General features: G+C 39.1%; 1 protein-coding gene across 5 annotated transcripts in view; it reads right to left on the bottom strand.

Moving 5' to 3' along the window:
• Positions 1-15,087: 15,087 nt before the first annotated feature.
• The window catches only part of upf2.L (UPF2, regulator of nonsense mediated mRNA decay L homeolog), a 44,663-nt gene continuing 42,693 nt past the window's right edge, over positions 15,088-17,057 (bottom strand). For 4 of the 5 annotated variants that reach the window (XM_018252725.2, XM_018252726.2, XM_018252727.2 and 1 more), the window contains exons 21-22: positions 16,764-16,884; positions 15,088-16,067 (exon numbers count right to left, since the gene is read on the bottom strand). In XM_018252725.2, coding sequence (XP_018108214.1) covers positions 16,058-16,067; positions 16,764-16,884 — 131 coding nt within the window. In that variant the 3' untranslated portion in view covers positions 15,088-16,057. Of the gene's footprint in view, positions 16,068-16,759; positions 16,885-17,057 lie in introns of those variants that run through there. The other variant, XM_018252728.2, reaches the window with a different exon arrangement.

The following is a 17,057-nucleotide window of genomic DNA, read 5'->3' as shown; positions in this document are numbered from 1 at the left end:
TATAGTATGTAGCGAAAAGAGACTAATTGAATAAAGAGACTGAGTGAGGAGAGGAGGTATAGTAGTTTGGAAAGTGGGCCCTCAGCCTAAGGTTTTCTGGTGGGCCCCTGGCATCCCAGTCCGACACTGATCTAAGATCATATGAGGGCCCTGCCCAAAAGAGTTTCAAAATAGTCTCAGCCATTAAAAAAAGTTATTACTTGCACCTGAGAAGAAAAAAACATAATTTGACATGAAAACAAACAATTTGCCTCAGAGGGGGAGAATTCCTTCCTGACTCCAAGATGGCAATCTGACCAGTTCCTGGATCAGCTTTGTACTGAGAACTATTTTATGGATCACCCTGTATTTGCTACACAGAATCTCAACTCTTTTCTGGAGCTATCTAATGTATCTGCCAGTACAACTGATTCAGGGAGAGAATTCCACAACTTCACAGCTCTCACTCAAAATTGTTTGGAACCCTTATATATTTATACATAGTTATTGTAAATGCCTCTGCTCCATTCCCAACTTGGCCAGTCTTTCCATACCCTTTACCAGCTTAGATGCCCTTCTTTTGGACATCAATAATATCACATTTGAGCACTGGAGACCAAAACTGCCTCTCCTCTCCCGAATTTATATGACTTTTAATATACCTCAAACCTGGATGAGAACAACATCCAAATCGGCACTCATATTTCCCCCCATTATGCCCAAATCCTCATATAATCTACTTTCACAGAATTATTTGCTGTGTCTAGTTTAAAATCTCCTTCAAGCGTTTAGCCATTCTCTCCCCTAAAGCAGCTACACCATTATCCCTGGGGTGCAGCCTATACATGGCGAAGGACCTGTAGTTGATCAGACGAGTCATTTAAAACCCAAATCCCTCCTCTTTACCCCAATCTCTTAGTACCATTTAATCTCCCTAAACCCCACTGCCTTCTTAGGACTAAACTACACAGGAGATTTTGTAGGATATTGGCAGATCGGCAGAATGCATCCTACAAGTCAGATGTAGTTGCACGGGTCAAAATACAATAGGACTAATACAAAAAACTGATGTGTAAACTACATGGAAGATTTGTCATCAGATGTGAATGCTGCATGCTGCTTCTTCATCCAACTAGATAAACACTAATAGTGTCTGACTGACTTGTTTTCCTTTATCTGATCTGATTTACATTACAGCTATGGGGATCAGATTTTGTAGGATTAAGATCTCCTGTGCAGTTTAGCCCTTAATGTTAAAATGGCACAGGTAAAGTTAATTACCCTAGAGGTCCTTGCCTTCAAACTTTCACCTAGTTTCTTGAAACTGTTCTTGAGCACATCCCCCATCCTTTAAATTTGTCATTGGTACCAATGTCTACCAAGATTGCCGCATCTTCCCGGGCCCCTCACAATAATCTGTCCACTCTCTCCACCACAAACCCGAGGCAAACAGCAGATAGTTTGGACTGAAGGGTTCCTGCAACAGATCACCCTTTCCACCTGCCTGATAATTTCATTCACTATTACTACAACCTGCCTTCACTTGCAATTTTATGTAGGAGGAGGGCCCACAAAAAAATTGCAGGGGAGGGTCTGGGCCCCTGATGTTACACAACTAAATGAGTGGCACCAACAAAGCAACTGAAACTCATCCTTAAACTTGTTACTTACTGCTGACTCGTTCCTTTGCCTTTATACATTTCTTTTTAGTTCCAAATGTCTTTTGGTTTCTATCTACTACTACACAAGTGTTCATCTACAACACTTAGTTGCTGCAGAGCAAGTATTGCAAGTATGTAATCTCATTGTGGTTTTGTGAGAATTTACCTAATTAATCCCTCTCCCTTAATTGGTTAGGGGGAGGGAAAAAAATGCTACTTTTCCTAAATCAGGCCACTAACTCCAAACTCCTATAATAAGAGTCCCCTTACAAACTAGTCCAGCATACAGAATATGTAAACACAATTATCTACAGGCTTAACATACAGTCCTATTACCAATAGAACAAAACTTATCAAGTATATACCCAACAATTATGTTAAAGTTGCCGGATCACTTAACTCTCTTAACCGGATCTCTTAACTCAAAATTATATGCAGCCCTATACCTGGATTTCATTAATCCCACCCCCAGTTTCAATTTAGCACAGAGAGGGAGAAATCGGACAGGACATCCAATCGCTGATCACTACACTATCAGTCCCGCCCCCAACGTCATCTAACACTGATGTCACCTGCCCCATCCCCTGCCCAGAGTTGGGGAAATTAAAAGTTGGCAACCCTACAGGTGACACTTGGAAGAACCAGCAGCCAGTTACTTCCACTAAGCACTCCCAGCATGCACAGCACACACCAAAGTCTTTTGCTTTCTAATTCCTCCTTATAGGGAACCTGTCACCCTAAGAAATATTCCAAAACCTTTTCTATGATCTTAGTTGAGCAATATATATTTTACTTACACTATATAAATTATTTGCATTTTTCCCTTCAGTCTTGAAATTCACAATATCAGCAACTGGCAGGCGCCATTTTGTGGACACTGTTATTAAGGCAAGTGTCCCAAAAATGTTGTGTATGCACCATATGGGACCTATTGCCCCTGCCCATACAAAGTCAGTGCAGCGATACCTGGAAACGCTAATGAAAAGTGAACGTAATTGATTATCCCAGCTCTATGGCTGAGACAGTATATGATTGACAGCTCAGATTTTTATATACATTTAGAACAGGTATGGGTGTTTTAATTAAAAAAAAAAAAAAAATTATATATATATATATATATATATATATATATATATATATTTCATGTTTAATTTTCAACCTGTTTGTAAATTGGTTGACGCACTATGAAAATGGGTGGTTATCACATAGACATGGTCAATAAACATGAATCAGAATAGATAGAACCAGCGCACACCCTTATTCAGCTCAGCTTGGTGCACAGTCTTAAGCTCCCCATAGACGTGACGATTCTTCTTGCCGAACGACCGATGTTAGGGAAGTCCGACCGATCCTTCGAAATTATTGTGCGGTTAGTGGGATTCGAACGTTCATACATCTTACGATTTTTCGGCCGACATCTGTCGGGAAATTGATCGGGCAGGTTAAAAAATCTTTGTCGGTCCCAGTGCAATCTATCTATGTTTGCAGGGCCAAGCAGGCAGCTCCCCTTTGTTTTCCTGGCAAATTGGTCTTTTAAGTTGATGGTAAATTCATATGATCGTACGATCGTTCTGAGAAGATCGTGTACTCACGATCAGGATCTGATCTTTTAAAAATCTCAACATCTATGGCCAGCTTTAGAGGCTCCGGCAACCCCACATATGCTAAGAGAAGATCATCACACAGGCATTCAAATTGCAGGGTATACCTGCTTGTTTATTTGTGAGGAACGCAACGTTTCGGGGTCACGCCTCTTTGTCAAGCATTCTAGCCAGCGGGGGGCAGTTCGGGGAGATTAGTCTTCCCGAAGAAGAGGAGATTTGTCCCTGGGCGCCTCTGACCCTGAGCTTGTGCCCTGTCCCTATAAGTAAAAAAGTTATTAAAATTGCTCTCAGCTGCTGAGTTTTAAAATTAAAATGTTAGTTGTTTTTTGGGCAAATGTGCTTTTGTTGTACTTAGCATCTTGGGGGCAGATTTACTAAAGAGCGAAGTGCCAATCTTTCACCAGCATTGCCACCCACGGGGAAATCACCAATTCACTAACAGGCGCAGGCACCAACTCGCTAGCGAACAGGATTGCCGATAGCGTTCATTCGCACTCTATCGACAGGCGACTTTTTGCTCTGGCGAACGAACGTTGCTCCGCAAATTCACTAAAATGTGGAATTTTACTGAACTTTCACCACCTCAGACCAGGCAAATGCTATAAAGCAACTAGATCTTCCTCAATCTTCTGTCAGATACATCATATGCTGTGTGCTGAAAATGCATTTAAGTTCAAAAAACGCTGGTGATTTTTTTTTTTAAGTGGGATTGCCTGCAAAAGTCCTAACTTACTTTTTTGGGTAAGCGGTTTTCTCCACACATTTTATAACATATGGAACATTAATTTTACAGTGGGCTCATGTGTAGGGCATTATATTAACTCTCTTGTCTTTATTAAGGTTCCCTGGACATGTGTAATATAAACCGGTAACTTAAACCATTTGCAGCAACATTTATAATAAAGACCTCCATTTAACTTTAAATTTCCCGCCCTATGCAAATTGAACTAAGCGCAAGATCACTAGCGAAGTTTCGCTAGGCACAAATGAATGCTAGCGCATCTTCACTATGAAATGCTCGCACAGCCGAAGTAACGCTAGTGAAAAGTCGCCAGCGTTCGACGCCCGGGACTTAACTTTGCATATTTTGTGAATTAGCGTATTCATATCAGATTTGTGCCTTTCGAAGTGCTGATGCTGGTGAAAATTCACCCGTTAATGACTCTGCCCCTAGATATAAATGCATCACTGGTATATAACTGGCATCACTAAGAAAAAGAACCGCCAGTATGAAGGCCTGGTACATCCACATAGTACATTATAGGTATATATACATGTGCTGCATTAAAACTGATGTGCTTGTGAATAAGGCGGTTCTCCATAAGCCCTTTTAATACAGCGAAATGTATTTGTGCAATACAAATGAAAATGAGCCAATTCTTGCAATGTTGATTCCAGAATGAAACTTGGCCCCTTATAAAACAGCTGTAAAGGACCGGAGAGTGAATATTCAGGTAGGTCTGGGAAAGCCTAGAAGCAGTTGGTTTTATTGAAAGCTCTTCTATACAATGTTTTCTTTGAAAGTTCAGGTGGATACAAAAGCATTGCAACAAGTCATATTTTTAAGCTTTTGACACAGACAGGAATTATTGGAATTATTGCTTACAAAGGTGGTTACCAGCGTCTGGTTCTTTTGTTGCACACATTTGCTTCACTATTATTTTTTAGATAATGGCTGAAAGAATGCTTTGCGTCTAGGTCTTTGCGATGGTCAATTATAGTATGTGGAGTTTTGATTTCCATTCAGAAAGAATGTTGCAGATCAACAAATCCCCCCCCCCCCACAAAAATGCAAATACAGGTGACTGATTGGAGTGAATTTCTTCTGGTGTATTCAGTAATTACTGAAACTAATCTGTATATACAGGGAGATAGAGAAAGGAATACACACAACAGTACTTTTATGGGAAAAGCACCTGTACAAACTGCTTGCTCCCTACCATTTTTTAAAGAAAGCCTTGCTGAATGGCAGAGTGATCCCTTGGGAAAGGGACAAGCAAAGTCAAAGGCTCATTATGGGAAGAGCAGAGGTGGATACAGTCAAAGGGTTTTTCGCTTTTATATAGTACTGTGTAGACAGAAATATTCGGGGACCATTTCAAATGGTCTTTATATTGATTTTGAATTTTTTGCATTTACTCAGCAACGGATTGCTAGGGTACAGCTTCCTCAGCAACCAGGGAGGTTTGAATGAAAGACAGAAAGATGAATAAGAGAGGGCTTAAAGGCCCCCATACACAGGCCGATAAAGGCTGCCAACAGCCCGAGTTGGCAGCTTATTGGCCCGTGTGTGGGGCCATCTGACGGCTTTCCCGATCAATATCTGGCCGAAAGTCATCCAGATCTTGATTGGGCAGGTTAAAAAATCCTGTCAGATCGCGGCTGCATCTATGCATCTATGTGGTCCCGCGATCCGACCCCCATCCATTATGATCTGATTGTTGGGCACTAGGATCAGCCCGATATCACCCACTTCAATGCGGGCATATCGGGGAGAGATTGACATCGCCAAACTAGCGTATCTCTACATCCACGTTAGAACAAAGTATTATGTAACAGTAACATTGTGGCTCCAAGGAACATTAGTTTTAGATAGAGTGCAGCTTTAAATTGGGAAGAGGGCCCTCCGTGACCTTCATCTGAAAACTGGAGAGAGGCACAAGATGAAGGTAACTAACAATTCAAAAAGTATTGAAAAAAGACCAATTGAAAAGTTGCAAAGAACAGGACATTCTAGAATATTCTAAAAGACTAATAGTTAACTGAAAGGTGCACTGCCCATCTAAACAACAGAATGGCTGTCACAGAAGGCTACCAGAGTTATGTATTAACAGGTGAAAACCTGCCATAGTCTAATAACTGGTTGAAAACACAAAAATGTTTTCTTATTATTCCTTCTATAATAGACCTATAGAAGCGAACTGCTGATTGGTGCTATTGGCTACTGGATCAGGGATGAAGGACAATGACACAAGAATAATATCAAGTTCGTTCTTTGCTGCTATAGGAGCTTCTTCTCCTCTGGGAAGGCTTTTCAATAGAATTTGAAACATTGTTGGAGGAATTTGTTCCCTTCATTTGTAAGAGTTGGGCACTGATGTTGGGAGACTAGACATTAGTATTCCCATTCATTCTACTTGGGTTGAGGTCGGAGCTCTGTGCAGGCCAGCCAACTACTTCCACTCCCATCTCTGCAGACTAGTTCTGTATGATCCATGCTTTGTTCATGGGGTTCTCTCAGGCTGGAACAAAGTAGAGAATATGGAATTGTCCTTTAAACCTTTATTCTTTGTAAGAGCGTTACAGTAATATTAAAAAATAGAAATAATCATTTACCTTTCATTACGTCTTTCTAACCAATACCTGGAAAATAAACCCTAGCAACCAAAAACACATTTAAATGCAAAACTAAAGAACAAAAGACATGTCCAAAGCATCTGTATATTAGAACACTGGAATAGTTGATTATAAGATGCCTGGTAACTCACAGAATGTACATGTTTATGGTTGCACTACTTTCCATTTTTACCTCTCTGCTCTCATTTGTATATGGCGATACAGATTAAAATGCACAGAAGTACAGGTATGGGACCTGTTATCCAGAATGCTTGTGACCTGGGGTTTTTCGGATAATGGATCTTTCTTAACCCTTTAACTGCCAAGAACGTAGCTCCTACGTTCTTTGAAAAAAGGCTTTAAGTGCCAAGAACGTAGGAGCTACGTTCTTTACTAAAACAGCTCTCTCTCTGCACACACTGCAAAATCAGCGTGCAGAGAGGAGCAGCTAGCAGCAGAACCCCCTAGGCAACGAGCTTACCTGAAAAAGATCGGTGATCCTCCACTCCAGAGTCGCAGAGAGACGCAGCAACAGCAGCAACCGATTCAGCAGCTTCCATGTCCCAAGCATCAGCACAGCACATGTTCCTGCTCCGCCCACGCACTTCCTGGTGCTGTGACTCAGCGTGTTTCAACTGAAAAGCACTGAAAAGGACTCCTCTTCATCTAGATTTGGTAAGTGCCCCTTTTTTTACTTATTTACAGGTATTTACAGGTATTTACAGGCATTTACAGGCATTTACAGGCATTTACATATACACAGTACACATACTAGTAAAAGTAGTTTTTTTTTTTTTTTGATTTTCTGATTTTTTTGATTTTTCAAACTTTTGCACATATATTACATACTCAAATACATATATGCAAATATTTATACACTTTTTAGAGCTGTACATCCATGCATACACAAACACACACTTATAGGGGTTTTTTTTTTGTTTTTTTAGTTCATTTTCTAAGTTTCCCTTATGTTATTTCCCTAAAAACTTTAGATTTCACAGCATGACTACTGGATCAAGCATTCTGACCTCTAACCACGCTGTCGGATCAGTTATTTTGTTATTTCGTTGATTTTCCTAATTGTATTTGCTTTTTTGTGATTTTTATTGCAGTTTTATGCTTGCATTGTTTTTCCTTATGTAATGTTTTAGCCTCATTTACACTTTGATAATTTGGGATAGAAACATATTTTTAGCAACTCTGTGTTCGTCAGAATGTGTACTTTCCAAAAATATATGGTTTTGGGGGGTCTTTGTACTGTTAGGGGGTCTTACGGCAAATTATATGCAGTCAGAGTGCTATGTTCACAGGAGGCGAATTGACGGCTGAGAAAATTCTTATGCACTGTTTTTATTTGGGGTCCGCACGTGCCCACCTGCTTTGGTTTATCTATGCATATTGGGCATCAAACTGTTCAGTAGACCCTTGGCGTCAATATTTAGGGTGTTTTCTAATTGTATGTAAGAAATTGGGTGAGATGAATGCGACCAACTGCAATATTTTTAGGCGATTTTCAGAAATATCATAAAAACCACTGCCTTTAGCGTTGCTTTGCAGTATGTACATTTGGAGCAGAAAGATAATTTTAGCAAATTTTTATTCGGCACAAGGTGTACTTTCCAAAAATATATGGTTTTGGGGGGTCTTTGTACGGTTAGGGGGTCTTACGGCACATTATATGCAGTCAGAGTGCTATGTTCACATGAGTCGAATTGACAGCCGAGAAAATTCTTATGCACTGTTTTTATTTGGGTTCCGCACGTGCCCACCTGCTTTGGTTTATCTATGCATATTGGGCATCAAACTGTTCAGTAGACCCTTAGTGTCAATATTTATGGTGTTTTCTAATTGTATGTAAGAAATTGGGTGAGATAAATGCGACCAACTGCAATATTTTTAGGCGATTTTCAGAAATGTCATAAAAACCGCTGCCTTTAGCATAGTATTGCAGTATGTAAGTTTGGAGTAGAAAGACAATTATAGCAAATTTTTATTTAGCAGAATGTGTACTTTCCAAAAATATATGGTTTTGGGGGGTCTTCGTACTGTTAGGGGGTCTTACGGCACATTACATGGAGTCAGAGTGCTATCTTCACAGAAGGCGAATTGACAGCCGAGAAAATTCTTAAGCACTATTTTCATTTGGGGTCCGCACGTGCCCACCTGCTTTGGTATATCTATGCATATTGGGCATCAAACTGTTCAGTAGACCCTTGGTGTCAATATTTATGGTGTTTTCTAATTGTATGTAAGAAATTGGGTGAGATAAATGCGACCAACTGCAATATTTTTAGGCGATTTTCAGAAATGTCATAAAAACCGCTGCCTTTAGCATAGTATTGCAGTATGTAAGTTTGGAGTAGAAAGACAATTATAGCAAATTTTTATTTAGCAGAATGTGTACTTTCCAAAAATATATTGTTTTGGGGGGTCTTCGTACTGTTAGGGGGTCTTACAGCACATTATATGCAGTCAGAGTGCTATGTTCACAGGAGTTGAATTGACAGTCGAGAAAATTCTTAGGCACTGTTTTTATTTGGGGTCCGCACGTGCCCACTTGCTTTGGTTTATCTATGCATATTGGGCATCAAACTGTTCAGTAGACCCCTAGTGTCAATATTTATGGTGTTTTCTAATTGTATGTAAGAAATTGGGTGAGATAAATGCGACCAACTGCAATATTTTTAGGCGATTTTCAGAAATGTCATAAAAACCGCTGCCTTTAGCATAGTATTGCAGTATGTAAGTTTGGAGTAGAAAGACAGTTATAGCAAATTTTTATTCAGCAGAATGTGTACTTTCCAAAAATATATGGTTTTGGGGGGTCTTCATACTGTTAGGGGGTCTTACGGCACATTATATGGAGTCAGAGTGCTATCTTCACAGAAGGCGAATTGACAGCGAGGAAATTCTTAAGCACGATTTTCATTTGGGGTCCGCACGTGCCCACCTGCTTTGGTTTATCTATGCATATTGGGCATCAAACTGTTCAGTAGACCCTTGGCGTCAATATTTAGGGTGTTTTCTAATTGTATGTAAGAAATTGGGTGAGATGAATGCGACCAACTGCAATATTTTTAGGCGATTTTCAGAAATATCATAAAAACCACTGCCTTTAGCGTTGCTTTGCAGTATGTACATTTGGAGCAGAAAGATAATTTTAGCAAATTTTTATTCGGCACAAGGTGTACTTTCCAAAAATATATGGTTTTGGGGGGTCTTTGTACGGTTAGGGGGTCTTACGGCACATTATATGCAGTCAGAGTGCTATGTTCACATGAGTCGAATTGACAGCCGAGAAAATTCTTATGCACTGTTTTTATTTGGGTTCCGCACGTGCCCACCTGCTTTGGTTTATCTATGCATATTGGGCATCAAACTGTTCAGTAGACCCTTAGTGTCAATATTTATGGTGTTTTCTAATTGTATGTAAGAAATTGGGTGAGATAAATGCGACCAACTGCAATATTTTTAGGCGATTTTCAGAAATGTCATAAAAACCGCTGCCTTTAGCATAGTATTGCAGTATGTAAGTTTGGAGTAGAAAGACAATTATAGCAAATTTTTATTTAGCAGAATGTGTACTTTCCAAAAATATATGGTTTTGGGGGGTCTTCGTACTGTTAGGGGGTCTTACGGCACATTACATGGAGTCAGAGTGCTATCTTCACAGAAGGCGAATTGACAGCCGAGAAAATTCTTAAGCACTATTTTCATTTGGGGTCCGCACGTGCCCACCTGCTTTGGTATATCTATGCATATTGGGCATCAAACTGTTCAGTAGACCCTTGGTGTCAATATTTATGGTGTTTTCTAATTGTATGTAAGAAATTGGGTGAGATAAATGCGACCAACTGCAATATTTTTAGGCGATTTTCAGAAATGTCATAAAAACCGCTGCCTTTAGCATAGTATTGCAGTATGTAAGTTTGGAGTAGAAAGACAATTATAGCAAATTTTTATTTAGCAGAATGTGTACTTTCCAAAAATATATTGTTTTGGGGGGTCTTCGTACTGTTAGGGGGTCTTACAGCACATTATATGCAGTCAGAGTGCTATGTTCACAGGAGTTGAATTGACAGTCGAGAAAATTCTTAGGCACTGTTTTTATTTGGGGTCCGCACGTGCCCACTTGCTTTGGTTTATCTATGCATATTGGGCATCAAACTGTTCAGTAGACCCCTAGTGTCAATATTTATGGTGTTTTCTAATTGTATGTAAGAAATTGGGTGAGATAAATGCGACCAACTGCAATATTTTTAGGCGATTTTCAGAAATGTCATAAAAACCGCTGCCTTTAGCATAGTATTGCAGTATGTAAGTTTGGAGTAGAAAGACAGTTATAGCAAATTTTTATTCAGCAGAATGTGTACTTTCCAAAAATATATGGTTTTGGGGGGTCTTCATACTGTTAGGGGGTCTTACGGCACATTATATGGAGTCAGAGTGCTATCTTCACAGAAGGCGAATTGACAGCGAGGAAATTCTTAAGCACGATTTTCATTTGGGGTCCGCACGTGCCCACCTGCTTTGGTATATCTATGCATATTGGGCATCAAACTGTTCAGTAGACCCTTAGCGTCAATATTTATGGTGTTTTCTAATTGTATATAAGAAATTGGGTGAGATAAATGCGACCAACTGCAATATTTTTAGGAGATTTTCAGAAATATCATAAAAACCACTGCCTTTAGCGTTGCTTTGCAGTATGTACGTTTGGAGTAGAAAGACAGTTTTAGCAAATTTTTATTCGGCAGAAGGTGTACTTTCCAAAAATATATGGTTTTCTGGGGTGAACCTAGTTTTTTGTACCTTTGCCTGTTGCAAAATGCTGTATATGTGCTGGTTATGCAGTATCTGGAATTACAGAACTTGTATGGGGTGTCTTCTTTCTGGGGCCCCTATACGCCACATACTTAGGGGTACCTATGCATATTGGGTATCAAACTGTTCAGCGTACCCCAGACTTTCATGTTTAGGGAGTTTTATATTGCTATATATTGATATGTAGGAGATACAATGCTTTAGAGTTGGAGTATTGAGGAGATTTTTGTATATGTCATAAAAATTGCGAAATGTAGGAAAGCTTTGCGGCTTGGTACTTTGGAGTAGAAAATCGTGCCTACCCATTTTAGATTTGTCAGAATGTGTACTTTCCAAAAACATATGGTTTTCTGGGGTGAACATAAATTTTTGTACTTTTGCCCCTTGAAAAATGCTGTAAATGTGCTGATTTTGCAGTATTTGGAATTACAGAACTGTCTTCGTTCTATGGCCCCTATACGCCATATACTTATGTGTACCTATGCATATTGGGCATCAAATTGTTCAGCAGACCCTTGGCTTTCATATTTAGGGTGCTTTTTCTTGGTATATAATGATATGTGGGAGATACGATGCTTCAGAGTTGCAATATTGATGTGATTTTCGGCAATGTCATAAAAATTTCGAAATGTAGGAAAGCTTTGTGGATTGGTACTTTGGAGTAGAAAGACGTGCATACCCATATTAGATTCGTCAGAATGTGTACTTTCCAAAAACATATGGTTTTCTGGGGTGAACATAAATTTTGTACTTTTGCCCCTTGAAAAATGCTGCAAATGTGGTGATTTTGCAGTATTTGGAATTCCAGAACTGATAACTCGTATGGGGTGTCTTTGTTCTGGGGCCCCTATACTCCACATACTTAGGTGCACCTATGCATATTGGGCATCAAACTGTTCAGCGGACCCTGGGCTTTCATATTTAGGGTGTTTTATCTTGGTATGTAATGATATGTGGGAGATACGATGCTTCAGAGTTGCAATATTGAGGTGATTTTCTGTAATGTCATAAAAATTGCCAAATGTAGGAAAGCTTTGCGGCTTGGTACTTTGGAGTAGAAAGACGTGCATACCCATATTAGATTCATCAGAATGTGTACTTTCCAAAAACATATGGTTTTCTGGGGTGAACATACATTTTTGTACTTTTGCCCCTTGAAAAATGCTGTAAATGTGCTTATTTTGCAGTATCTGGAATTCCAGAACTGATAACTCGTATGGGGTGTCTTCGTTCTGGGGCCCCTATACTCCACATACTTAGGTGCACCTATGCATATTGGGCATCAAACTGTTCAGCGGACCCTGGGCTTTCATGTTTAGGGAGTTTTATCTTGGTATATAATGATATGTGGGAGATACGATGCTTCAGAGTTGCAATATTGATGTGATTTTCGGCAATGTCATAAAAATTTCGAAATGTAGGAAAGCTTTGCGGCTTGGTACTTTGGAGTAGAAAGACGTGCATACCCATATTAGATTCGTCAGAATGTGTACTTTCCAAAAACATATGGTTTTCTGGGGTGAACATACATTTTTGTACTTTTGCCCCTTGAAAATGATGTAAATGTGCTTATTTTGCAGTATCTGGAATTCCAGAACTGATAACTCGTATGGGGTGTCTTCGTTCTGGGGCCCCTATACTCCACATACTTAGGTGCACCTATGCATATTGGGCATCAAACTGTTCAGCGGACCCTGGGCTTTCATATTTAGGGTGTTTTATCTTGGTATGTAATGACATGTGGGAGATACGATGCTTCAGAGTTGCAATATTGAGGTGATTTTCTGTAATGTCGTAAATATTGCCAAATGTAGGAAAGCTTTGCGGCTTGGTACTTTGGAGTAGAAAGACGTGCATACCCATATTAGATTCGTCAGAATGTGTACTTTCCAAAAACATAGGGTTTTCTGGGGTGAACATACATTTTTGTACTTTTGCCCCTTGAAAAATGATGTAAATGTGCGGATTTTGGAGTATCTGGAATTCCAGAACTGATAACTCATATGGGGTGTCTTCGTTCTGGGGCCCCTATACTCCACATATTTAGGTGCACCTATGCATATTGGGCATCAAACTGTTCAGCGGACCCTGGGCTTTCATATTTGGGGTGTTGTATCTTGGTATATAATGATATGTGGGAGATACAATGCTGTAGACTGGACACTTTGAGGTAATTTTTCAAAAATGTAACACATTTTTATAAAAACTGCTAACTTTAGGAAAGAATTGCAACTTGGTAGTTTGGAGTACAAATATATATTTACCCATTTTGAACTCGTTGGAATCTGTTCTTTCCAATGAGGGGTAGTTTTTTAGGGTAAACCTACTGTAAGTGGAATGTTTGGCCTTGAAATCAGATGTATGCTGTTTTGTGGAGCGGTGCTTTGGAAATTTGGTAGTTTACTGCTTCAGAGTTTTCAACTATCGAAGTGAGAAATCTCCATAAAATTATATATATTTGGTATTGGTTTGTTCGGGAGACACAGAACTTTCCAAATCTGCCATGTTCTCATGCATAAAATAAATTATGCTTCTGATATATGCGTTTGTATCATGTGAAACTGTTTTTTTTTTGTTTTTTTTATACACTTAGAAGCCCATATCTTTTTACAGGACTGGAATGACAACTAAATTCTAGCATATTTTGAAAGCTTAGGTTGTCCTGAAAAAAACAATATCTTGTTTTCATGGGTAAACTAAAAGACCCCCCCAGGAAAGTCCCCTAAAGTGAAAGAGCAAAAAATGTTCAAAAACGGTCTGGCAATAGAAGTTCCAACTTCTATTCATTTGCAAATGTTTCATGAAGTTTACACATCAGATATTTCCATCAGTCCGGTTATATTTTAACTCATGCAACTACATCCAACTTATAGACTCTGATCTGTCGATCCAACACTATCCTAAAAAACCTCCAGTCTAATTCAGCTGTAACAGAAATGTAAACATCAATGGTTTGAAGTCAGTATTTTCTGTTTGTTTGGAGAAAAGTAATGGTCAAAAACAGCTAATTACCTGTGTGCACTTAACTTTGTGCTATCAAAACAGAACTTTGTGTCTTCCACTGTAAAGGTGGCCATTAGTGATGTACATACATGCACCAGATATTAACGTACGGAACAAAGCTTTGTACGATATCTGGTGCATGTATGGTGGGATACAAGCCAACCGATATTGCCAAAAGATTTGGATATTGGTCGACTCATTGATCAGCCAGGTTGGAAAGTTTATAGGTGCCCGAACATTGGACAGCGCTGACTGCTGAATCGTCAGAGTAGGTAGAATTCTATTGTTTCTAACTGTATACCTAAATGTTTGTATTGAAAACAACCGTTCTTTCCTGCAATCAATGATCGTAATTGTTACATCTATGGCCACCTTAAGGCAAACACCTCACAGAGGTATGTATCTTGGAAAACACAAGGTCAACCAGCCAAACCAGAAAATGGATATAAAATAGCAAAACTTGTGCCAAAACATTATAAATATTTATATTACAAAACAATCTTTTCACACAGAAAGACACAAAGAGATACAACAAGCAGATGGATAAGCAGACAGGCATGGACAAATGGATTCCAGAAATGCTTTTAAACTGAACTCCACATACGCCTGATATATACAGTAAACTAGTTAATAGATCGAAACAATGAGCATTGATCAAAACACAGAAGAACTAATCAAAACACTGTCCAACAGAAAAAAGGTTTATTTACTTTGCAGACGGAAAAATTGGGAAAAATAAATCTGTTACTTTTCTAATTAAAGTTGTAAATACCAAAGAACTAGCATTCAAGGGTAACATGATTTGCTCCTTACTAGTATGCAGCTGCAGTTCTTTATCAGGTTAAATGATGGGAAGCCAAAATAGAGCACATATTGGTAGTTCAGTGAGTCTTTGTGTTCAGCTGGTATAGGAATGGAAGAGAAATGCAAATTGCACATTTAGCTCTATGCACATTTTTTGGCAAATTCTACGCACAGCAAAAAAGCTCAGTCTGCTCTGGCATTGGCCAACAGGCACAGTGTCTCACCACACACTGTAATATTACAGAGAAAAAAAAGCCAACATGTTTTAAACAAAAAATCTTTTTAGGAGTATTTGTTGCACTCCAGATTTCAACAGTCTGATGTCCTGTGTTCAATGTTTCCAGCTAGTTGCCCCTTCGTGCCATTATGGCTATTGTTTTGGAACTCCTGAATCTTGGACTTGTTCCTTCAAAGAGCGTGATGTCCAGTCCTGCATCCAGCGCTGCATCTGGATCCTCCTAACACGGCAAAACCACAATTCAGATGCAATGCATGTCCATCTTAAATGGAACTTCTACCTTTAGCCAAACTGTCTGCTAATAAAGTAACCCTCTTAGTGCTTTCTATCCAATTTAAGGCTGCTTTGAGTATTTTTGCAGATTTTGCAGATACAAAAGAGGACCCCACTCTGGTTGTCTGGGAGTCCATGGTGCCAAGACTAGAAGTTTCTTTCTGAAGCAGAAGCTGGTATTGCTGTCTTCATCTTGCTCCCAAGCCCTGTCCCAGGATTCCATCCCAACCTTCCGATCTGAACATCCTGCAATGTGCTGCTGATCTTTTTCAATTTCTTGAGGTTTCCACTAGCCATGTTGAAGACACAGGGCCCAATAGAATGACTATGCTGGATCAACGTCTCCTTTGAAATAAATGTTACAGAGTGAGCCAAAGATAACCATAGATATTCCCTCAGACATTTATACATAAAAAAACAAATTAAACACAAAGAACCAATTAGGTTTGACTATTGAATAATCATCTCTAATCAGCGAAAGGAATTATTTTCAGAATGACTGATTCTTAATTTGCAACATCTTTGTAGTTTGATATTTTACATTTGTAAGAAACTTTTTGTAGGCACAGTTTTGCCACAAGAGAAAGATTCAGTATTACAACATAGGGCACTATAATTACCATTTACAGAAAAAACCTCAGGTGCATCAAGGTGTAGAAGATGTAGATATGAGTACAGGAAACTGTTTATCCCAAAAATCTTACCATAAATAACCTAGGTTCCAGGTGTATTTAAGAGAGCAAATGTTCATTCTTTCCAAATATCACACTATTGACGTTGAGTTTGTGAACTACAATTTCAAGCATTTCAAAAAGTATACACACAACTTCCCTTATATGTGATTATTCCAGAAATGCACAAACCAACCATGCAAAGTAAAATCATGTTATTAAGATTTAAATGACAGACTAAGGAATATAAACTGTAGGGTGTATGTTGAACTGTACAAAATACATCATTTCACTACGGTGTTTGAGGCACCAATATAACTATAAGGCAAAATTACTATAAAAAAAAAAAAGAAATAATAATGAAGCTCACCTGCCCCCAGTTTTAAAGATGAGATCTGCGTTAGGTGCTCCCTTTGGATGCTGGTATCGAGGCCTGCGCTCCCTGTTCGTGTTGGCAGGTGCTGGGCGCTGAGCCAATGACTGCAACATTTCTGTTAACAAATATAGAAATGATTATGGACCTACCTTGCCAATGTTAATTTCACCTTCAAAAAGGCATTTACATTCTTTTAAAGGACAAGGAAAGTTAAACTAAAGAAGTAGCTGGAAATGTTGTACATTATTGGGCTTCTATACCAGCCCAAGGCAACCAAAGCCCTTTAGC

The sequence above is a fragment of the Xenopus laevis genome, chromosome 3L, assembly GCF_017654675.1.
Source record: "Xenopus laevis strain J_2021 chromosome 3L, Xenopus_laevis_v10.1, whole genome shotgun sequence".
NCBI lineage: Eukaryota > Metazoa > Chordata > Amphibia > Anura > Pipidae > Xenopus > Xenopus laevis.
This window is presented reverse-complemented; position numbering and strand designations above follow the sequence as displayed.